General features: G+C 39.4%; 2 protein-coding genes across 4 annotated transcripts in view; one reads left to right on the forward strand and one right to left on the reverse strand.

Moving 5' to 3' along the window:
• LOC117389785 (protein ITPRID2-like) overlaps nucleotides 1-22,042 on the reverse strand; it is a 59,339-nt gene extending 37,297 nt beyond the window's left edge. For both annotated transcript variants that reach the window (XM_055230496.1, XM_033987507.2), the window contains exons 1-6: nucleotides 21,943-22,042; nucleotides 10,229-10,304; nucleotides 6,088-6,204; nucleotides 3,814-3,856; nucleotides 1,341-1,390; nucleotides 855-905 (exon numbers count right to left, since the gene is read on the reverse strand). In XM_055230496.1, coding sequence (XP_055086471.1) covers nucleotides 855-905; nucleotides 1,341-1,390; nucleotides 3,814-3,856; nucleotides 6,088-6,204; nucleotides 10,229-10,280 — 313 coding nt within the window. In that variant the 5' untranslated portion in view covers nucleotides 10,281-10,304; nucleotides 21,943-22,042. The remainder of the gene's footprint in view (nucleotides 1-854; nucleotides 906-1,340; nucleotides 1,391-3,813; nucleotides 3,857-6,087; nucleotides 6,205-10,228; nucleotides 10,305-21,942) is intronic.
• Nucleotides 22,043-22,955: 913 nt separating this feature from the next.
• The window catches only part of LOC117389786 (protein ITPRID2), a 61,051-nt gene continuing 59,788 nt past the window's right edge, over nucleotides 22,956-24,218 (forward strand). For both annotated transcript variants that reach the window (XM_033987508.2, XM_055230495.1), the window contains exon 1: nucleotides 22,956-23,055. The gene's annotated coding sequence lies outside the window, so the exon portion shown is untranslated. The remainder of the gene's footprint in view (nucleotides 23,056-24,218) is intronic.

The raw sequence follows: 24,218 nt of genomic DNA on the forward strand, positions 1-24,218 counted from the left end.
ATGGTTTTACCTATATATACACACACTGCCAGGCCAAAAAAAAAAAAAAAAGTCACACTCGAATATTTGGACCGCCTTTAGCTTTGATTACCGCATGCATTCACTGTGGCATTGTTTCATTAAGCTTCTGCAATGTCACAAGATTTATTTGCATCCAGTGTTGCATTAATTTTTCACCAAGATGTTGCATTGATGATGGTAGAGTCTGACCTCTGCACAAAGCCTTCTCCAGCACATCACCACAGAGTCCAGACCTTAACCCCATTGAGAATCTTTGGGGACAATCCATGTGTGAAAATGTTGTCTCATGCTCCCTGAACCACTCTTTCACAATTTGAGCCTGATGAATTCTGGCATTGTCAACTTGGAATATGCCCGTGCCATCTGGGAAGCAAATATCCATTGATGGAATAACCTGGTCATTCAGTATATTCAGGTGTCAGCTGACCTCATTCTTTGAGCACAGACTGTTGCTGAACCTAGACCGGACCGACTGCAGCAACCACAACCTATTTGCTTAGTTAAATCCAGGTGGCGACTTTTTTTTTGGCCAGGCAGTGTATATAGAAGTAAATTATAAACACCAAATTAAAAAAAGAAAAACTGGGCAGTATTCTCATAAGCATTTTAAAGCCTCCTTCCAGCTGCTCTGCTCAGTATTCACACTGTGGTGTATAGGACTGGTGTCAGCAGCCCCCTCAGCCCTGGTATCAGGACTGGCAACATGCTTTTGAAACACCAACTTTGGAAAACCATCATTTTGGTCAAACATTTGTGACATGTGTAATATTTATATGTGTTTTGTTTATACATAGTTTAAATACACAAAAAAAGAAAGGCTGTCTCATACTGACCTTCAGCTCCCAGTGACAGGTCATCCTCAAAACTGCAGCCGTTCCTTAGACCTGTAGAGAACAAACTTTAGAGTGTGCCCCTGTCATGGGTGCCCCTGTCACAACTTTATAACACGCTCCTGTCATGTCTTTAAAACACCATAGCCAAGATAGTCAGCTGATATTTGCAATTTTCAGCTTTTTGGATATTGGCACAAAAATTTCCAGCAAAGCCAATATTTGATTCAAGCCGGCCAGCTGCCTTAATATGCATAAAATGCTTAAAATTGAACACTTTAGTACAAAGAGATTACTGAAAAAACATGAGGGAAAGTTGTGTTGTGTATGAGTTTGTGGTAAACTCAAATACTCTTCATGCAGAACACAGATTTCCAACAGTCAGTATCCTCTTCTCTTCTTCACACAAACATCAAATGCAGAGCCACGCTGGGCTGTGCCACACAGTGTACACAGTGCTGTTCATGGAGTATTAGAGTGATCTCTTACCCCTGTTCGGGGAGCCACTGTGCTCATCCAGAGAAGCTCCAATGGGCGTCCTATGAACAAACAGAGAAGAGGGAAGGCTCAGATGAGACATAAGGAGGAGCAGGAGAGTCCATCCTGTCTGAACCTCTCCTTGTCCAGCCCTGAGCCACCTCCTCAGCAGTAACAGTCACTCTGAGCTAACAGGTCCAGAGGCAGGCGCAAGCAGGAGCGAGGCAGGACCAGATCTGTTCTCCTGAAGCTTAATGGAGCGTCCTGGACGGTCCTGACAGTGGCTCTGCTCTGCTAACTCTTACACAAGCTCGTGTTATCACTGGGACAAACTTCAGGACAGCGCTGAGCACACACATAAAGTGTTGTGTAACGTCTGTTTGCCATGGCCCTCACGTCCCTCTACAGGCACCGTGTGGCTGCCATGTTGGCCCTGAGCCCTCCACCTGTTGCTACAGTAACACACCAGTGCGCTCAGGAAGCTTCCGTCTGTAACAGAGGGGCCGACTGAAAAACTACATACACTAGTAAAAGAGTCAAGACTAGTGCACCCCACTGCCCTTCCCCTCAAGTGAAGGGGGCCAATTGCACTTCAAATTTGTCAACTAGGATATTTTCAAACTAAGGTATAGTTTACTTTACTGGGACAACCTGTCAGGAGCAGTGAGCTGCTGCCATAAACCGCTTGGGCACACATCATCTAAACTTGAGCTAGTCTTGGTCAAAATTACCGTAGCTGGAGGATTTGACTTATTGTGTTATATCATGTTTTTTTAATTTTTTCATCAAAGAAGCCAAAACCAGACAATACAAATGCAACGTCCATGTAGGGGAGGTCCATGATGCCATGCAATACAATGTGGACCAATAAAAAATATGCTTTTTTAGGGCGATGACTAAACTAAAGTAAATTAGTGTGACATTTAGCAGACTAAAAATCTAACTTAAATAAACTAAAAATCTTTCCTCTCCCCTCCCCCATGTGTGTCCTGTGCTGTGGGTGTGAGCAGGTCAGCTGATAAGAGCGTGCTCACACACACGGCTTGCTCGCCCGACCTGTTCCCCGCCCTGCTTCATGTGTTTGCTCTGCTCTACTCACACCAGCCTGGTTCTGCTGCACAGTAAATACACACAGGCTTACAGGCAGAGAGACAGAGAGAGGCAGAGAGAGGCAGAGAGAGGCAGAGAGAGACAGAGAGAGGCAGAGAGAGGCAGAGAGAGGCAGAGAGAGACAGAGAGAGACAGAGAGAGGCAAGAGAGAGGCAAGAGAGAGGCAGAGAGAGGCAGAGAAAGACAGAGAGAGAGAGGCAGAGAAAGACAGAGAGAGAGAGGCAGACAGAGAGAGACAGAGAGAGAAAGAGAGGCAGAGAGAGACAGAGACAGAGAGAGGCAGACAGAGACGGAGAGAGACAGAGAGAGAAAGAGAGCCAGAGAGAGACACAGAGAGGCAGAGAGACAGACAGAGAGAGGCAGAGAGAGACAGAGAGAGACTGAGAGAGAGAGAGAGAGAGACTGAGAGAGGCAGAGAGAGAGAGGCAGAGTGAGACAGAGAGAGAGAGAGAGGCAGAGTGAGACAAGAGAGAGGCAGAGAGAGGCACAGAGAGGCAGAGAGAGGCAGAGAGAGGCAGAGAGAGGCAGAGAGAGGCAGAGAAAGACAGAGAGAGAGAGGCAGACAGAGAGAGACAGAGAGAGAAAGAGAGGCAGAGAGAGACAGAGACAGAGAGAGGCAGACAGAGATGGAGAGAGACAGAGAGAGAAAGAGAGCCAGAGAGAGACAGAGAGAGGCAGAGAGACAGACAGAGAGAGGCAGAGAGAGACAGAGAGAGAGAGAGAGGCAGAGAGAGAGGCAGAGGCAGAGTGAGACAGAGAGAGAGAGGCAGAGAGAGAGAGAGGAAGGTAGAGGCAGAGAGAGAGAGGCAGAGAGAGAAAGAGAGAGGCAGAGAGAGGAAGACAGAGGCAGAGAGAGAGAGAGGCAGAGAGAGACAGAGAGAGGCAGAGAGAGGCAGAGAGAGAAGGGGTGGAGGGATTTATCCACCTGCAAACTCCAAATGATAGAGGTAGGAGAGAGGGAGAGGTGGAGGAGGGAAGAGATGAGGAGGGGGGTGAGACAGAGAGAGGAAAGAGGAGATGGATGGAGAGAGAAATATAAAGTGGGGGGGTGTAAGGTGCAAGGAAGAGAGGGAAGCAGTGAACTGCTGCTGGAAGACAGAGAAGGAGAAAGAGGAAAGGGAGAGAGACGAAAGATGGAGGGAGATGGAGAGAAAGTGACAGATACATGCAAGGTGAGAAGAAATGGTAGAAAGAAGAGAAGGAGATAGAAAGATATAAATACATAAAATTACATAAATAATTTAAAAAAATTGATTCATAGAACATAGTTAAATATTTAACTTTCAGTTTAAATATTGACTTTCTTGTTCCCTGGCTTTAAAAGAGCGGACAGATAAAGAGCTGTAATCATGTATAACACATCCCAGGACAGTACCTGCACTCAGACAGCCAGGTGCTGATCTTGTGTGGGACACGCCCTGAAACACACACAGGAAAATGTACCATGTAAAGACAGTTTCACCTTTGAATACTACCAGATCTAAACTAGGTCTATAACAGGACAAAGTCAGGTCAAAATAGGACAAAAGCAGGTTAAAATTGGGACTATATCATGACTAAAGAGATAGTGAGGCTATTAAGATGAACACCAACACTGTAAAGAGATAAAAGGTAGCATTTTTATTACCGGTACTCATTTCATAACAATGACCTATCAGACAAGAGACAAGCATGTTCAAATATAGCTTTTAATTATACCATTTACTTACAAAAACAATGGACATGATTTCCAAGTTGTTTATGTTATAATTTGATAAAAACTCCAGCACCTGCAGCCAATCATGGATCAGTGCTAGTGCAGCCTCTGCAGCCAATGAGTGAATTCTGGAGGTTCTGAGTTTTCACATGGAGCATGGCCTGTCCATATACTAAGAATGAGAAAAACATCTATTTCTCTGCAGAAGCTGCACTAGCTCTGATTAGTGATTGTCTGCAGGTGTTGGAATTTCGGCAGTGACCATTCAAATCAGAGAGTCCTTTTAGGTTTAAATCTAATGGATTTCAGTATTGAAACTGGCAACACAAATGAGAGACTCATGTGAGACTCATTCTGCTTTCTGACTAGATAATCGTCATGCGAACTAAAAGGCCAAATTATAACATAGTAAAAAAACAAAACAAATCGTAATTCTGTCTGTTTTTGATTTTTTGAGTGAAGACATTTCGCTGCTCATCCAAGTCACTTCTTCAGTTGTGGTCACATTGCTGGTGGACACTGCTTTATTTCCATCTGAAGGGAGGAGCTAACTGAACCTAACACACCTGTTTGTTTACAGTGTGTATTTGTTGGCTAGGTGCAGTGAATTACACTAAGTGTGAACTGTGCCTGAGTCATATTTTGCACAATCATTCCGTAATTGTTTTCCTTGTTTAGATTAAGGTTGGAGGATGAAGTTATAAATCAGAGACAAATTATGTCTAAGGCCCCCATTCCTGTTCAACTATAGACTGTCTTTCCAAACAAAAATTCCTTCTTTAATTCCCCTCATAAACCATTTGTTTTCTTTGACTGTGATCTGTACCTCACTATCTTCAAAGGAGTAGTAAGTGGCTTTGAGATGGAGCTGTTCAGCAGACTGGGGTTCTGAGGAGCTCTTGCAACAGTGTTGGTACATCCTCTTATGAAGTGACTTTTGTTTGTCCGGTGTAACGCTCACTGCACTCTTCACTACACTGAATGGAGTAGACCACATTGCTTTCTTTGTGCCTCTGGGTTTTGTCCTTTGGGTGAACCAGTTTCTGTCTTAAAGTGTTTGTAGATTTGAAATAGAGAAATCCTGTGAAACTTTTCAGACAGGTTCAGATTCCCTGTTGTCCTGTTTTTTTTAGCTCTCTTAGATCTATTGAGGGTGCATTTTGAATATCCACAAGTCAAGAGGGCTTTCTACATGTGATGTCCTTCTTTCATGTATGCAATTGTGCAAAATATAACTCAGGCACAGCTCACACTTAGTGTAGTGCAATAGACAAAGCCAACAAACAGAAACTGTAAAAAAAAAACATCTGTGTTAGTTTCAGTGTAGTTAGCTCCTCCCTTCAGACAGATATATGGCAGTGTCCACTAGTGGTCTGACCAGAACTGAAGAAGTGCCTTGGATGAGCACAGAAACGTCTTCACTCAAAACCTTTTGTCCAGTTGACAGAGTAAAATTTTTCTTTTGCTATGGCTCATACCTGGATTACTAGGACTACACAGACAATAATACTTTAAAAAAATAATAATAATAATTACATTTTTTCTAGTATCTTTCAAACCTGGTATAAAGTGGATGCTTCTTTTCAAGAAGCAAGATCAACTATGGATCATAACTGGGTGACTGTTATATTTTTGTGCCTGTGTAATCCGTTAAATAACTTGGCCATCATGTCCAATACTTTTGTAATTAACAATAAATCAGCATTACAATTGTATCAAATTATAAAGCTATATTTGATTTGACCATGGCTGCCTCATATCTGGGGACACAATTAAGTCATGTTCAGGGAATTTGAAATCAAAATCTTGTCACCAGGTGTTTTTGATAATCAGATTTCTCTTGTGCTGTAAAAACACATCATGTCAGACCCATTACACTACTGGTAGTGTAGGGCAATGGGTACATTTATACCCACTGTCCTACACTACCACAGGGGTTGGTGTAATACTGACCGTTGTGCTGTCCGCTGCCTGGGTCTTGGTTCTGACTCAGGTCCTGGTCTGATGATGGTTTGGGGGAGGACTGCCACATGGACTCTCTGCTCTGAGCCCACAGACGACGCCTGCGTTCTGGGACAAAATAATAAACACAAAAACAGTAAAGTCCTCTCCTCTGCACTAGGGCTGAACAATTTGGGATGTTTTTTTTAGATATATCTTTTAAAGAAGACATTGTGCTTGTGTCTGCTATATTATATATATATATATATATATATAGTTGCAATCTATGACACGTGTGGATCATTGTGTTGTATTTTGGATAGTGGTTATTATGCAAAATCAATTTTTTAAGCCTTCTACTGTGTTATAACTTTGTTCCCTCATCAAAAACATGCCTGAAGAGGTTTTAGATGCAACATACAGTAGTGTCATTAGTGAGATGCACGCTGATTGTGTTGTGATAGTGTTATGAACGGGGAGTGACATAGCACAGGGAGCAAAGGGAAGGGAGACTCAGAGTCTCAAAAAACTAAAGTGATATCTATAAAACATATTAAATCATTGTATTCAAAACAATTAAACGACAAACAGTCATGTAGCTGTCGGCTCCTCCAGATAGCTGCACTGAATCCTCTGCCTATCACCGATTATGAAAATAAAATTGGATACTCAAGTAAGTACAAAGCAGTGGGCACTGGTGATAAAAAATCGGTTAGAATGGAGCAATGCCGTCTTGAATACAAAGAGAATAAACATTACATGTACGAATCATTTTAAATATAATTTCAGAGGTTTTAACCATGTTAAAATTGTGTTTCTTTTCATTTACCCTCTGAAGAGTTCCTTTTGCATAATAGGCTAGTTTTAATAATACGATTCTGCTCAAAGCATTTTAAACGCATCCAGAAGAACTGACAACAAGACTGAAATGTGACATGAAAAAGTAATACAAGAATCACATTTCATAACATGTTTGTTCTAAATTACAGGGTAAGCAGTTTTTAGCAAAATAAGGCAGATTTTGTTGTTTGTGGAGGAAATTATGATACTTCAAAAATTACAGCCTTTGTGCTTTCCTAATCGTGACTAGTCAAATTGTGATTTTAATTCAATTGTGATTAATCTTGCAGTCCCACAAGATCATTCAAGGATTATTCAACTTCTTGCAACATATTTTGAAAAAAGTTCCACCAAAATTTAACTAAACTGGGTTGAAATCAACATACCTGGAGCTGTGTTTCATTTCATGCCTGGTTCTGGCTGCATTTAGTTAGCCTTATTAATATGGTCTTATCTTATGTTTAATCTCTAGGTTTAGTTTTGACACAGTTTGACAAGTACTGTTAACACTCACTTTTGTTTAAACAGAACTGAACGTCTGTCAAAAAGATATGAAAATCCTGAAATAAATATGTAGCAAAAGAAAAAAGTTTTAGAGTGAAGCTGTTTAATTTCTCAAGTGACTTCTGCAGTTCTGGTCAGATTGCTGGACACTGCCTTATATCTATGTGAAGAGTGGAGGGAGGAGCCATCTACACTAAAACAACACTTATTTGTTAACAGTTCCTGTTTATTAGCTGGGTCTATTGAACTACATTAACCTCCTGAGACCCGAGCTCTTGCATGTCAGGCTTTATTAATTTCTCTTTGTTATTTGGGCTGGTTGGACCCGATACAAAAAAATATCTTTTTGCATTATGTAGTTTCTGAGAAAAAAATATGTAAATCAAATGTCCTCATATGTGGACATTTTAATCATTTAGATAAAACATTTGAATAATGATTTTCAAAAACTATTAAAGACCCTGAACACAGCAACATTTGTCCTGATGTAAAAACAAAATAAAAAAAACAACAATGGTGCCTCTTGGAACAATGTGTCTCGTGTGAAGAGCTGCTGACAGGAGCAGGAAGAAAAACAAACAACAAAAAAAAAATATTCCAAACATTCTAAACTGTTAAAAATATATACTGAATATATAATATATTTGCATTATTGCTGTTCTTGTTGCTGTTCTTCTTCTTCTTCTAAAAATTTACATTGTGGCCTAGACAACCCAAAATGTGTTGTCCACATATGAGGACGCCAGGTCTCAGGAGGTTAAGGTCATTATCACACATGTTGATTCTGTGAACCAATCCCAGTGCGCACTAGATTTAGTTGTGTTTACTTCACTTTTGTGTCGGCCTTGTTCACATACAATGCGCATCATTCACCCTTAAACACTACACCATGAGCCATGCGAGCGTCCATTAGCTGATAGCCAAACTTATTTCCATGACAACGCACTTCAAGTGGGCAGAGCCCCGTGAAAATGTATGTACACGCTCACTTCCCCTATGCACGATGATCTTTTCTTTCACCTGTGGTTAAATACACCATGTGGACTGTATGTGTTGGCGGACAAAAAGCTTTTTGAACGACACAGACACAGGCTCACCTGCGCAGACACAGGCAGGAGGAGATGTATTAAGATATTAAGTTGATCCAAATTTCCAACGTAAGGCAAACGTGTCAAACAGCAGCTTTGCAGTGCCCGCTCATATAAATATGTGATTGAAGCACCTTTTTGCCCAATTCCAAGGACTTTTACCATCATCGTGGACTGCATAGGTCAGATTGAGGTCAGCCACATTCAAGGCACACTCACTCTGCTCCAGAGTGCGGGTGAAGCTGCTCCAAAACCTCCTGTTTCAAGTGCTCTCGGACCGGCTGTTGAAACCAGCCCAAGCACACCGCTGTCAAAGCCAATGTTCTTTTATGTAGACGTAACTAGGCAAGGTGAAAACAACCCAAGTGTAAACTGTGCCTGACTCATACTTTGCATAATTGTTCACACCTTAGCATACCGGCTATCACTATGTTTTTTCTTGTTTTGATTTAGGCCTGATGATGAAATTATAAATTGGAGATAAATGACCTCAATAGACCAAGCTAACAAACAAACTGTATACAAATAGGTCTATTAGTTTCAGTGTCATTAGCTCCTCTCTTTAGACGGATACAAAGGCAGTGTCCACCAGCGATCTGACCAGAACTAAAGCAGTCGCTTGGATGAGCAGTGAAATGTCTTCTCTAAAACTTTTGGCCAGTTGACAGAATTTAATTTTTCTTTTGCTATGGCTCATACCTGGATGACAAGGATTACACAGACAATACATATTTTTTTATTTTACATTTTTTCTAATATCTTTCAAACCTGGTATAAAGTGGATGCTTCTTTTCAAGAGGGACTAGCTGATAAACTAGTATAAACAGGGTTAGTCCCAGGGACGAAACCAGAGGCTTGTACTATGAAGTTGTCTGAACTTATCCTGTACAAATTTCTCTTATCTGGATAGACTAACCCAGATTATGGGTGGTTCTAGATAAGCAGTAGTATGAAGCAGGAACAAAGATGGGGTTAGCACCAGCCGACCAATCAGAATGATAGAAGAGTTAAGAGCTACATACTTCACACACAAGGAAGTGTCAATCAAAATAATGAAATAGAGGAAGAATTCAAATAATAAAGACCAAGCCAAAGGAAACGCAGTCACTGTGTTCATGTGAAGTTGTCACTTGGCGACCAATCACATCCACGCACATTATGCCATGGAGAAAGTAGAGCCTATTTGAATATTACTCATCGACATAGAAGAAGCGTCAATGACATCATCATACAGCGCCATGGACTGAATGAACAGCACTTATGTCTGCAACAAGAAACATGTAAAGGCGCACGACTTGTGCAAATCTGCACGATTACAGTTTAGTTTTTAGATCTTTACTAATTATGATAGCATATATTTAGTTTAAATAGTTTAAGTATCATTCTACTTTATAAATCCCTGCACACTGATATAAAATAATATGTGCTGGATCTCCTCTCTTGTTCAGATCACAGCTGATTGGTCAAAGAGTCATTCAGCTTCAGAGTACAGGCCTAAGGGCTAAACCAAGACTAAACAGGGAGTAAATCTGGACTAAACGAGGGCTAAACGAGGGCTAAACGAGGGCTAAACGAGGGCTAAATAAGGGATGAACCAGGACTAAACCAGGACTGAACCAGGACTAAACAATGAAACAATCAGGTCTAAACTGGGTCTAAACTGGGTATCTATCTATCTAAAAGACTGCAGACAAGCATCAGTAATGTTAGCTGCTCCTCACCTGCAGGGGGGCTGGGCTCCAGGGCCCCTGAGCTGTCCACAGGCCCCTGCATCACAGCACAGGGTCAGCTGGGCCCCTGAGAAAACACAAACAAATCAAGTCAAGCACAAAACAACACATTTGATTTAAAGAGATAGTGTCCCATGTATTTCAGAACATGTTTGTAGTAAACATCGGATGATATTGAAATTTTGTCTCACAAAAATAATTGCAGTTTACAATCAACAGTTTAAAAATTTCATGGATTTGAATAATTATAAATTTGATGTTGCGAATAAGTTCCATGTTTAAACAAGTTTTTAATATAAATGTAGTTTGTTATCAGTAAAAACAACTACAGTCTAACGGAAAACATTATGGATAAGCAGGGCCGTCCTCAGAAGTTTGGGGCCTGGGTCAAGAAGCCTCACAAACCTGGGAGAGGAGTAGCAACTTTTACACAGAATATAGACCCCATGGAGACAGTGGGAGGGCAACTGACAGTTAGGCCTCTGAATATTCCAGCTGAACTCAACTTTATCCAAATAGTTCTGCTTTTGTTTATATTATACATTAGACATCAGGGGGTACTGGTGCTAGTGCTGTATTACAGGTATCTGGCAGATATTGTTTTTCTATTTCTAATGGAAACAGAATAGCAAGGAATCAACAAAAATGGTTGTATGTGATTATATTATCTCAGAAAATACACTTGTGACCTTTGTATAGCAATGTCTGGCAATTTTTACAAAACTGAAATGATGATGATGATCCCCTGCATGTTTCAGCGCCTCCTCAGTCAATATGGATGAAACCAAACACCCATCACCGTATTGTATTTAATGAAAACAATCTATTCAATCTAGGGCTGTCAAAAGTATCAAAAATCAGATACTAATGAATACTAAAACTGGTATCGAAACTAAATACCCATTTGAGTGTGTATTAAAAAAGTTACTCACAGAACAGAAATGAACTTTTCCTAAATAGCTTTAGAATGATCTTGAGCTGTATCCCGATTAGTATTAGGGGGCTTTCACACCTACACCATTTAGTCTGGTTTAAGCGGCTTGTTCATTTCAATGAACAATCCTTCATCTCTGACATGTATTACAGTGTTATCAGGTTAACATCAGCATTCCATGACCCTGATATAGCCTTACATTTTTTAATTAATATAGTGAATGAAACTGCAGACGGACATGCACATAGAAGAAAAAATACAATGAAAAACTGCAACAAAAAACTGAAGTTTAATTAAAGAAAGAACTTCAGACTTCAGCCTCTAATTTGAAACCTTTAGATCCACTCTTTCACTCAGGTCTTTATTTCATAACAGGTTATTAATTTAAAACCCATCACTGTGTACATTATGAAAAAGTAAGCTGGCCATCGCGATCTGTCAGAAGAGAATAACACTATATAAAAAGTATCTATAAGGAACTATTTGATAGACTGCCTTAATATCTCACTTGTTTGTTGAACTTCGATGTGCGAACTTTTAATACAAGATATCTCGTTCAAAAACTGGTAACTCTAAAGAACTAAAATGGGGAAAAAAAAATGGTTATTTTGCTTTACAAAAATGGAGTAGGACACTGGATACACTGGTGCCACTAATGCACTTTAATAATCTGGTGATAAACATTTATAATCATGCCTTCACCTGTTTTTAATGTTTTAAATTGACCAACGTAGTTTTTTGTTTTGTTTGTATTGTTCTGTATTTTAACAGGGAACTGATGACTCACTCATCTCCTTGTATAAATATAAAATAAATGAAATTAATTAAATGAAAATGAGTTTGGAACACCTGCAATTTTGGTTGGTTTGGGCTGGTGTGAGAGTGGACCAGTTATATTTGGTGCAGACTAAAGAACCACACTGAGACCACCTTCTGGAGGTGATCTCTGTACGTTTCCAAGCAAACTCCAGTCCTGTTCACTTGTAGCCATCACGTCCCTAAAGTAAACGTTCTCTTGCTCTAACACCTCATCTGCTGTGACCGATGACCCAGTGTTGAGAGCAAATGTCTGACAAATTGGTAAAATCTAGCTTAACTTAAATTGACAATTAACAGATTGACTCAGGACTTTCCTCCGGCCAATGGGGAAAACGGTTTCTACTTCATTCTCGTTTCCGAGGCTATTTGCAACCTGAAATGAGGAGTTTATTCTCATTTTTCTTTGTTCGGTTTGTTTGAGCAGCAGTTTGAAAGCAGTCTGAAAAAGTATGGTATGGCTGAAAACAGCAACAACGTTTGAACTTTACTTCCAATTGAACCAGTTAATGCACTTTCACACTTGTCCGGTTAAGACCACATAGATACTATACCATGGATCACTATGGAAACTACCTGGACGACTGAGGGATTACACAGATGTAAGGCCACATGGTAATATAAAAGAAAGTACTACCATTTAGTGTTGAAAATGGCATTCTACTGTCTAAATAAAGAGTGTTTTTTATTATGATTGTAATATTGGTATCAAAAATAGTTAATACTAAGTACAATCATTAGTCTGTTCTTCCCCTTCAAGGTTAGCATTTCACAGTACAAAAAGTAATGTGTCAAATATTTATTTATTTTTTAATCAGAAGTCCCATCTGATTTTTAAGGCAGTCCTAAGCCAGAGGAGGAGCAGAGCCAGAGGAGGAGCAGAGCCAGAGGAGGAGCAGAGCCAGAGGAGGAGCAGACCCAGAGGAGGAGCAGAGCCAGAGGAAAAGACAGGAGAAGAGATAGAGGAGCAGACAGGAGCAGCGGCGTGTGAGGCAGGAAGTGTGCATTTGGGATAGTGCTCACCACTTCCTGTTCAGAGCTATTTTTAGAGCCGTCACCGCAGACCTCAATGACAACACAACTTTAACAAACTGCTTATGTGGAGGAATTAGCAGAGGGGACTAAGAGCCAGTAGCCTAGTAGTTGTAGCTGCAGTAATAATAGTCACGATAATGTAGTAAGAGATGTAGTAAGTGATTTTATTGCTGTGACGATCTGTTATTTTAGTTAAAATTGTCATATCTGGATTCACTAATTTACTTCAATAGCTCAATTCTAGGGATGGGATGAGATCTTGTGCCATGAGATCTCACAAGATTAAATTACCACGAGACTGTAAACAGATGGGAAAAACATCTTACAAGCTTTTATCCTGCGTTTTTACATTTAACACTGGCATGAAAGAGTAACACCTCACTCAGGCTCTGGAAAGTTGTGCATCTTTGAGCAGCTGTAGTTAAACACTCCTCCACATAGAGACTTGCAGCTCACATATTCTGACAGAGTACTTTAGACTCCCAATTTTTATTTAGCAACTAATCAGTGTTAGCATTTGTTAAAAAAATAAAAATAAAAAATAAAAAATAAAAAAGATAGCGAAAAATATAATCAAAGTCACATGTAGTGTTTTCAGCACTTAAAGTGTTTAAAAAGATTCTCAAAGAGATATTTAGACTTTCTTCATCCATACCTTATTTTAAAGTAAGAAAAAGAGAGAACACTTCTGAGAGAGTGATCGGTGGATTTAACCAAGTGCATAGAAGTGTGAATTTTCAGAAAAAAGATGACTTAAATTACCCCTACAAAGCAATAGAAATGTACCACCCACAAGTAGGACTGTAGTCCTTTAGTCGTTTAATAGATTAATCACTTGATGGCCGCTTGGCAAATCCAGAATATCCAGAATATCTCTCAATATTTTTATACAGAGGGATATCAGTCTGGTCCCCACACCCTCCAAGCCAATGTCTCCAATCAGATTTGTTGAGTCTGTGTATGGTGTCACTGATGCAGTGTCATTTGACATGCAATATGAAAGGAAAGCACAATCCTTCTTTTGCACCATGGAAGAACATGGTCAGTCAGAAACTCCACATACTTTACAGAGGTCATTTTCACACCTTCATGGACCCTAAAGGGGCCGACCAGCTCCTCATGATTCCGGCCCAAAACATGACTCTGCCACCTCCTTGCTGACATCATAGCCTTATTGGGACATGGTGGCCGTCCACCAACCATCCACCACTCAATCCATCTGGACCATCGGGGTTGCATGGCACTCAGGGAGTAAGACTGTATTCATGTATTTCTGGGCCTACTGGAGCCGTTTCTGCTTGTGAGTATCGGTTAAGTGTGGCCGAATAGAAGGTTTATGCATAACTGCAAGCCTCTGGAGGATCCTACACCTTGATGCTCGCAGGAATCCAGAGGCACCAGCAGCTTCAAATACCCGTTTGCGGTTTGTAATGGCATTTTAGCAGGTGCTCTCTTAATCCCATGTATTTGTCTGCCAGAAACCTTCCTCATCGTGCCTTTATCTGCACAAATCTGAGTGCGCTCTGAATCAGCTACAAATCTGTTAATAGTACGATGATCATGCTTAAGTTTTCATGACATATCTAAGGTTTTCATACCTTGTCCAAGGTATTTAACTATTTCATGCTTTTCAGCACTAGAGAGATCCTTTTTCTTTCCCATATTGCTTGAAAATGTTGGTCTGCTTAATAATGTGGAACGTCCTTCTTAAGTAGTTTTTCCTTTAATTGGACTTACCTGCCAAACTAACTGGCACAGGTGTCTGAGCTTGATTTTACTGACCCAAAGAGTCCTGAGACACAATACCATCCATGAGTTTCAATGGAAAACAAAAAAATTGTACCTTTATGACACTTAAACACAATTTGCATAATAATTTGGAACGCGATATAGTAAAGTTTTGCTAAACCTTATTATACCGGCCACTTTAATAAGCCACATTTGCACTGTTGTATTAGTATTTTATTTTATTAAAGTATTTTATTTCATTTTTTAAGCATATCTTTTTAACTTTGTGCATGTCCTTATTTGTAGTTGTATATATTCAGTGTGTTTTATGTTGCACTTTATCACCGAAGTAAGTAGTTTGTGAACTATGTTCACAGATGATGGCAATAAAAGTCTTCTTATTCTGATTCTTACGCAGCGCACCTGAAATCATCATCACACTGGTAGTGTGCTGCTCGGGTCCTGACTAGAATCAGGAAGTATGTGGCTCAGAGAATAGACTTTAAACCAGCTCTGCTTGTGTACAAGTCTCTCCATGGCCTAGCACCAAAGTACATCTCTGAAATGTTAGTGCCATATGAACCATCTCACACTCTGAGGACATCAGGGACCGGCCTCCTGGTGGTGCCCAGAGTCAGGACTAAACATGAGGAATTAGCGTTTCTTCCTGAAGAAGTGAGACAGGCCTCTACTATGATCATGTTTAAATCCAGGCTCAAAACGGTTCTGTTTTGCTGTGCATTTGACTAAAATGTTTTTGTTCTTCACTCTTTTAATGTTAATTGTATGATGATTATTTATATTTTGATTTGTTTATATTCTGCTTTTAATGTCTTTCTTATTCTATAAAGCACTTAGTTTGTGTAGGAATTGTGCTATACATATAAACTTGCCTTGCCATGTGTTTTGTATTTACATCAACAAGATTCACATTGCTCCTTATTAAATTTGTGTTATTTTATCTATTTTACATACCCTGTATGTGCTATAGAAGGAAAAATTCAAATTTATTAATTATTTGGGTCAATCAATAATACTATCCATCATGGTATAATTTGGGGATGGTATGACGAATAGAAAAATATAGATATTGCCCAACTCTATTTGCCACAGTGAGGAAAGGGTTAACCTGATGTCAATTTGCAGAAAGCCCCTACAGTGTGAAGTTTCTTACAGTTTTATGACTGAATAAATGTAGGTTTGATACATTTAAAGGTCCTTTATTACGCAAAATTGACTTGTGAGCTATAAGACATGCTGTTACCTCATGAAAAACTTACCTTGAGTTGTGTTAGGTTTCATGCACACAAGTTTGAGTAATCCTGAATTATTAGGCTGTCTACATCTCCAAAGCTCAAAATGCCCTGGTTCACCTTGTGATAACTTGAAAACTACAGCTTCATGACAAAAGCTACCTTTTACCTTTTGTTCAGAAGAGATTTAGCAATTCCAGGGCTGAAATCATCCAAATGATTCTAGTGAAGGTGTAAGAAGATTAAAAACACAGTGGAGCACTTCCTGTATGACATCACAAGGTGGAACAGAGCGTTTTGTTTAGTTAGTTATCGAGTAATCTTTCGATTATTTACTTTGATGAATCAAGTAATACATTAATTTACTGTATTTTCCATAAAAACATACTAGTTGTTATTTGTTTTAACTATGAGCACAACATAAAAAACAAGTAGTTTATCTACCTGAAATAACACTGTTATTCCTGATTGCACATCAGTATGTCCCCAAAACAGAAACATTTCGCTTATATGAAAGATCTGACAGACCGATCAAAACGTCCTTTGAATATTTATTACCAGTACTTGTTAACAGACTGTAGTAAACAGGCCACATTAAATGTGAACTACAGTTACAGTTTCTATTAATTAATTTAATAAAAATTTAACTTTCATGTTCCAACAGCCAAGATAAGAGTTAAACATCTACCGTATTCTCCGAACTATACGTCCCACTTTTCTTCGTAGTTTGGCCGGGGGCCCGACTTATATGTGAAATTATTAAAATATATAATTTCACATCTTCATTATTGTGACACTGACAAAAGCATGAGGGAACTCCAGACTTGTGTCCCAGGATAACAGCCACGCGGAAACACCGCTTTATCTACTTCCAGAGTTGACATAGAAGCGGCATCGAGGATGAAAATTCAATAGATTTAGTGATTTGGAGTGAGATTGAGAGTAAATTTATTAGCTTATTTTTTTATCCTTTAGTTATTTGATTAACTGTTAATATCTTACGTTAACATACCAGACACTTATTCTGTTCGTTGTCTATGCTTCATGTAGCTGAATAAATATAAATGTGTTACATTAGTGTGCTGCACTGCTATTCAACCTGTTGTTCTCTATTTTATTGTTATTATTATAACTTGCCTTTAAAAGATAAAATGCCTGTTCTTGGTCTGGGATTTTGAAAAATAAATCCACCAAAAATGCAATTTATAGTCCAGTGTGACTTAAACATGTTTTTTTTTTCTCTTCTTTTTCTCTGCATTTTTTCGCTGGTGCGACTTATAGTCCGGAAAATACGGTACACGCGTTTATCCTGCTGTGTTGTGCTTTGAGCTCTGTCTGCAGCGCTGAAGTAGAGTCATTTTGCAGCACTAGTGGCCTTAATCTAATGCACAATTCACTATAGTAAGTGCAGGGTGACACCTCTTACTTTCATTTTCAATAGTTGATCTTTGACATCTTTTGCTGTTTAGTTGCATTTTATTTTTCACTTCACTTGCTTTGTTTGGGTACCTTAACAGTGTGGACGATCTGCAAGTCTGATGCTGCTCTTTAAGGGTAAATATTGTGTCTCATTCACAAATAGATGAACAAAGCCAAATTTATGAGCTTGGTGGTGAATTGAGCTCTGTACACAACAATATGACAAAAAATGTATGTTGCAATTTTCTTGGAGCTGGATCATACTTTCGATTTTATCACAATTTATGTTTAGTGTCTTTAAAAGGTAAATAAACTAAACATCTTCTTCTGAAAGGGTACACTTCATTGTGTTTGGTTAAATCCACCTGTCACTCACAGAGCATTGTTGAAGCTGACCAATAGGAGGGGTGGGGTTTTTTATGAGCATGGAGCTGCACTCAAGTGAGTGAATCATGATATGGCCATGCTGAGAAAATACCGCACTGACACAAGCTTTATGATTCATTTTTATCCACATATTGCCCAGCCCTATTACTACAAACTCAATTACGGTCTAAACTGTGCACTGCTTGACCCAAACATAATAAGGAATAAAGAAAAATTATATCTATGGCAATAATATTTGGACATCCACAGCTCTGTTTGACTTCCAACCTAGAAAGCAGTGGAATTAGGTCACCACTCTAAAAACTGTCAAATATTAGCCCGTATCGGTCAACCCATATGGCTGGGTTTTATCCTCACAACATTCTATAGGCCAATAATATTTAACACAGATGGGGCAGCTCAAAAGAATATAGTTTAAATGCAGTTTTTTTGTTGTTAATACAGAGTTCTTGGTCTAGTCATCAATAGAAATGACCAGGTACAACATCTGTGACTTTACCTTTTGAATATGTTATGGAAAACTACAGTGGAATGAACAGGGAAAACTGTCTCTGGCTTCACCACTGGGAGAATGACATCATCACATTCTAGAATCTGAAAAACAAATATTGGTCTATCTCTAGAAGCAATAATATCACCGTGGTGACAGAGAACCCACTGGAAAAGTTACATCATGCAGCTTTAAAAGGAAATGTTTATTGATTAACTTTAAAAACTTTATTGTTGCTTTGCTAATCTCCATGGCCCCATAGACCCACCTCTAGACTAGGGAGGGCCTGATATGGATTTTATGAGTCGATACCTAGTTCCAATATTTGGCCTGCTGCTGTGGTTGATAATGGCTATTTGCCGATACTGATATTTATCTTTTAAAATCCACAGCGAGGCTATGTCTCAAGTTAAAGTAACATATACACACAATAATGTGGATACACAATGTGTTATATGGCTGTATCTTTACACAAACATGTAGCAGTGTTCAATTTCCATTTTCAGTCATTAGTCTGTTCAAAAAGGGTACACAGAATGGAGCACCACCCAAATAATATTGATACTGAATATCAGTATTGAGTATCAGTATTGGCCAACATCAATACTGGAACAGATATATTGCCCATCCCAACTCTAGGCCTCTATTAACATTATTGTGACTACTACGACTACGACTACGACTACGACTACGACTACGACTACGACTACGACTACGACTACGACTACGACTACTACTACTACTACTACTACTACTACTACTACTACTACTACTAGTGACTTGTCAAATATACAAATAATCGTAGTTGTACCGTATTTTCCGGACTAAAAGTCACACTTTTTTCATAGTTTGGCCAGCGGTGCGACTTATATGTGAAATTATTAAAATATAGAATTTCGCACCTTCATTATTGTGACACTGACAACCTTGCAAGGGCACTCCAGGCTCTGTACCAGTATGACAGCCATTCGGAAACAGCACTTCATCTACTTCCGGAGTTGACGGAGTTCAGAAGTGACACCGAGGATGAAGTGTCGCTTGAAGTGTTGAGGATGAATTCAATGGATTTAGTGATTTGGAGTGAGAGCGAAAGTAAACTTGTTAACTTGTTTTTTCTGCTTTAGTTATCTGATTAACTGTTAATATCTTATGTTAACAAACCAAAAACTTATTCAGTTTGCTGCTTATGTTTCATGTAGCTGAATAAATATGTGTTATGTAACGGTTGCTTATGCATGTTACAGTTCACTTGATTGACCAATAGATGGAGCTGGTGCGTTTGTAATACCTGTAGGAAAATGTACTTGACTTGTTTTCTTTTATGCATTTCATATTTAATTTCCCCTTATTTATAAGACCATAAAGTTGTATATCTAGTTTATCCTAAGTCTAGTTTAAAGTCACAAAAACTACTTCCTGTCTTCCAGTTCAGCCTTGTTTTTTACTAATCACTGATGTGGAGTCTTACCCGACAGAGCACTATTTAAGAAACAATTGAAAAGTAAAATATAAAGTTTTTGGTTCACCGGTTTGTTTATTAGCGGGCCAAAGCGGTATGTATATTTTCCATTTGTTCATATGCAATTTTGTGTGTGCATGTAATATGAGCAAGAGCTTACCGGTATGTTATTTTTTATGTGTTTGCTAGTTCTACAGTGTGAACTGTGATGAAGAAGTAAGACCACAGTAAACATCAGTGAAAAGAACTCTCATGTCTCTCATGTTTGTAGACAAGCCGGCATACTGTTAATATCTTACGTAAACATACCAGACACGTGATGAGTTCGTTGTCTATGCTTCATGTAGGTGAATAAACATAAATGTGTTACATTAGCGTGCTGTACTGCTGTTCAGCCTGTTGTTCTCTATTTTATTCTTATTATTATAACTTGCCTTTAAAGAGAAAATGTCTGTCCTTGGTCTCGGATTTTGTAAAATAAATTTCCCCAAAAAATGCGACTTAAAATCTAGTGTATCTTATATATGCTTTTTTTCTTCATTATTACGCATTTTTTCGCTGGTGCAACTTATGCTCTGAAGCGACGTATAGTCCGGAAAATAAGGTAGTTTGATAATCCAAACCATTATCTGAACTAATCAGACTCTACATATGTAAAGACCTTTTATAACAAAGACAGACGCATTATTACATCAAACTGTAAAAAAAAAATAAAATCTTAATTCTATCAATAATACTTTATTTTTAAAAGTCTTTCTGACTACAAGATTGCTAAAATAATCATTAGTTGCAGCCCTACTTGCTTCTATAAATACTGTTAAAGTCACTCACATCATGTCCTTAGGCAACATACTCCAAACCGCCTGTATGAAGGTCTAATGTCTATACTTTAAAACTGTAATGGTGCGAAGCTGACTACACTTTGGTAGAATTTACCCTTAAAAGCTACATTTACATACTACATCAACATTGGTACTAAAGCCAGAATTAAACCTGGACTATAACAAGACCAAACAGAGTCTACATCAGGATCAAACCAGGACTAAACCAGGACCAAACCAGGACCAAACCAAAGTGAACACAGCCTTAATGAGTCTTTTTCTAACTACTACTTCAATTACAACAACAACTACCACTACTACAACCACAATCTGTTTTCTGTTGTCCAGTGAATGGTTGACAGAGCATTAATGACCCCTGCACTCCATAAGAGATTACAATATAATCCAATTATACAACATAAAGTATAAAGTTACAGGACAAAGTATAGTCCCCACTGACGCACGAGAAGTGTGGATAAAATAATGCATAAACAAACTAGAATGAACCAGAACTGAACCAGAATTGTACCAGGACTGTACCAGGATTAAACCAGGACTAAACCAGGACTAAACCAGAATTGTACCAGGACTGTACCAGGATTAAACCAGGATTAAACCAGGACTAAACCAGGACTAAACAGGCTCCAAGAACAAGACTAAACCAGGATTTAACCGCAGGACGCAACCAAGACTAACAAGTACTTTATAAAGTTAGATGTCCAGATCTGAACTATAACTAATTAATTGAATCAGCTATTATAATGCTTGGAATAAATCAAGACTAAATCAGGACCAAATCAGGACCAAACTAGGACTAAACAGGGACTAAACAGGGACTAAACAGGGACTAAACAGGGACTAAAGAGCCGGACAAATGAGCAGGACCAAAACAGGATTAAATCAGGACTAAAAAGCAGGACCAAACCAGGAATAAACCAAGAATTAAGAGCAGGATTAAACCAGGATTAAACCAGAATTAAACCAGGACTAAACAGGACTGACTCAGAACTAGACAATACCCAAGATAGACAAACGTGTCAACACCATACGTAAAGTTGTCACACATCAATTACACCTCAAGGGTCAGGATTAAACTAAATTAATTTCACCTTTGAGATCGTTTTAGACGAAGTCCTACCTAGTCCCGGATCAGTGCATGTGTATCTCAGGTTTAGGAGCAGTTAAATCCTGGTTTTGTCCTGTTTTTGTTTTAGTTTGCGCTTCTCTCCGGGGACTGGTTGTTCCAGTTGTCCCCGTGCGCAGTAGACTCACTGGGGCCCCGGACGATCGGAGTTGTAAAGTTCAAGAGCGTCCGGTCCAGAGGCAGGGGCCGGGGTTCGTGTCGCTGTGACGGGGTACTCACCTCATGTCGATCCGCTGCGTCAGGCTGCGTCAGTCCAAACTGTCACAAACTTGTACCAAACTTTTCCCAAACTCTACGCTGGACTTCCGCTTCCTGGAGCAACGCACGGAGAGGGGCGGGGACTCAAAAACACACAAACCCAGAAAAAACACAGAATACTTAAAATGCTGGTGAAAAACAGCGAGAGCGCGACATCTGCCGGACAGGTCTGGAGGAGCACAGGTGCCCGGGCCTAAAGTGTGCGCTTCACTGGCACCGTGGCACGGGTTGAGCGCTCAAGTCACGTGGTTTAGTGCCGCTATAGGAAGTATCTAAATACATTTATCGAAATTACGCAGTATTAATTTTGAGTAAACAGAAGGAAGCACGTGATCTGATTTCCATGGAATAGAAAGTTAAAACCAGACTAGGTGAGGAGGGCCTCTTCCTTCTTTTTTCCCACGTAAAGTTGATACATTCTATCTATCTATCTATCTATCTATCTATAATCTATAGCTATATCTCTATCTAATCTATCTATCTATCTATCTATATATATATATATCTAGCTATATATATATAATATATATATAAGATATATATATATATAGATAGATGAGATAGATAGATAGATATAGATATAGATATAGATATAGATAGATAGATAGATAGATAGATAGAATGTAGCAACATTTACGTGGAAAAAAGAAGGAAGAGGCCCTCCTCCTAGTCTGGTTTTAACTTTCTATTCCATGGAATCAGATCACGTGCTTCCTTCTGTTACTCAAAATTAATACTGCGTAATTTCGATAAATGTATTTAGATACTTCCTATAGCGGCACTAAACCACGTGACTTGAGCGCTCAACCCGTGCCACGGTGCCAGTGAAGCGCACACTTTAGGCCCGGGCACCTGTGCTCCTCCAGACCTGTCCGGCAGATGTCGCGCTCTCGCTGTTTTTCACCAGCATTTTAAGTATTCTGTGTTTTTTCTGGGTTTGTGTGTTTTTGAGTCCCCGCCCCTCTCCGTGCGTTGCTCCAGGAAGCGGAAGTCCAGCGTAGAGTTTGGGAAAAGTTTGGTACAAGTTTGTGACAGTTTGGACTGACGCAGCCTGACGCAGCGGATCGACATGAGGTGAGTACCCCGTCACAGCGACACGAACCCCGGCCCCTGCCTCTGGACCGGACGCTCTTGAACTTTACAACTCCGATCGTCCGGGGCCCCAGTGAGTCTACTGCGCACGGGGACAACTGGAACAACCAGTCCCCGGAGAGAAGCGCAAACTAAAACAAAAACAGGACAAAACCAGGATTTAACTGCTCCTAAACCTGAGATACACATGCACTGATCCGGGACTAGGTAGGACTCCGTCTAAAACGATCTCAACGGTGAAATTAATTTAGTTTAATCCTGACCCTTGAGGTGTAATTGATGTGTGACAACTTTACGTATGGTGTTGACACGTTTGTCTATCTTGGGTATTGTCTAGTTCTGAGTCAGTCCTGTTTAGTCCTGGTTTAATTCTGGTTTAATCCTGGTTTAATCCTGCTCTTAATTCTTGGTTTATTCCTGGTTTGGTCCTGCTTTTTAGTCCTGATTTAATCCTGTTTTGGTCCTGCTCATTTGTCCGGCTCTTTAGTCTCTGTTTAGTCCCTGTTTAGTCCCTGTTTAGTCCCTGTTTAGTCCCTGTTTAGTCCTGGTTTGGTCCTGATTTGGTCCTGATTTAGTCTTGATTTATTCCAAGCATTATAATAGCTGATTCAATTAATTAGTTATAGTTCAGATCTGGACATCTAACTTTATAAAGTACTTGTTAGTCTTGGTTGCGTCCTGCGGTTAAATCCTGGTTTAGTCTTGTTCTTGGAGCCTGTTTAGTCCTGGTTTAGTCCTGGTTTAATCCTGGTACAGTCCTGGTTCAATTCTGGTTCAGTTCTGGTTCAGTTCTGGTTCATTCTAGTTTGTTTATGCATTATTTTATCCACACTTCTCGTGCGTCAGTGGGGACTATACTTTGTCCTGTAACTTTATACTTTATGTTGTATAATTGGATTATATTGTAATCTCTTATGGAGTGCAGGGGTCATTAATGCTCTGTCAACCATTCACTGGACAACAGAAAACAGATTGTGGTTGTAGTAGTGGTAGTTGTTGTTGTAATTGAAGTAGTAGTTAGAAAAAGACTCATTAAGGTTGTGTTCACTTTGGTTTGGTCCTGGTTTAGTCCTGGTTTGATCCTGATGTAGACTCTGTTTGGTCTTGTTCTAGTCCAGGTTTAATTCTGGCTTCAGTACCAATGT

Source organism: Periophthalmus magnuspinnatus, chromosome 21 (assembly GCF_009829125.3).
Source record: "Periophthalmus magnuspinnatus isolate fPerMag1 chromosome 21, fPerMag1.2.pri, whole genome shotgun sequence".
NCBI lineage: Eukaryota > Metazoa > Chordata > Actinopteri > Gobiiformes > Gobiidae > Periophthalmus > Periophthalmus magnuspinnatus.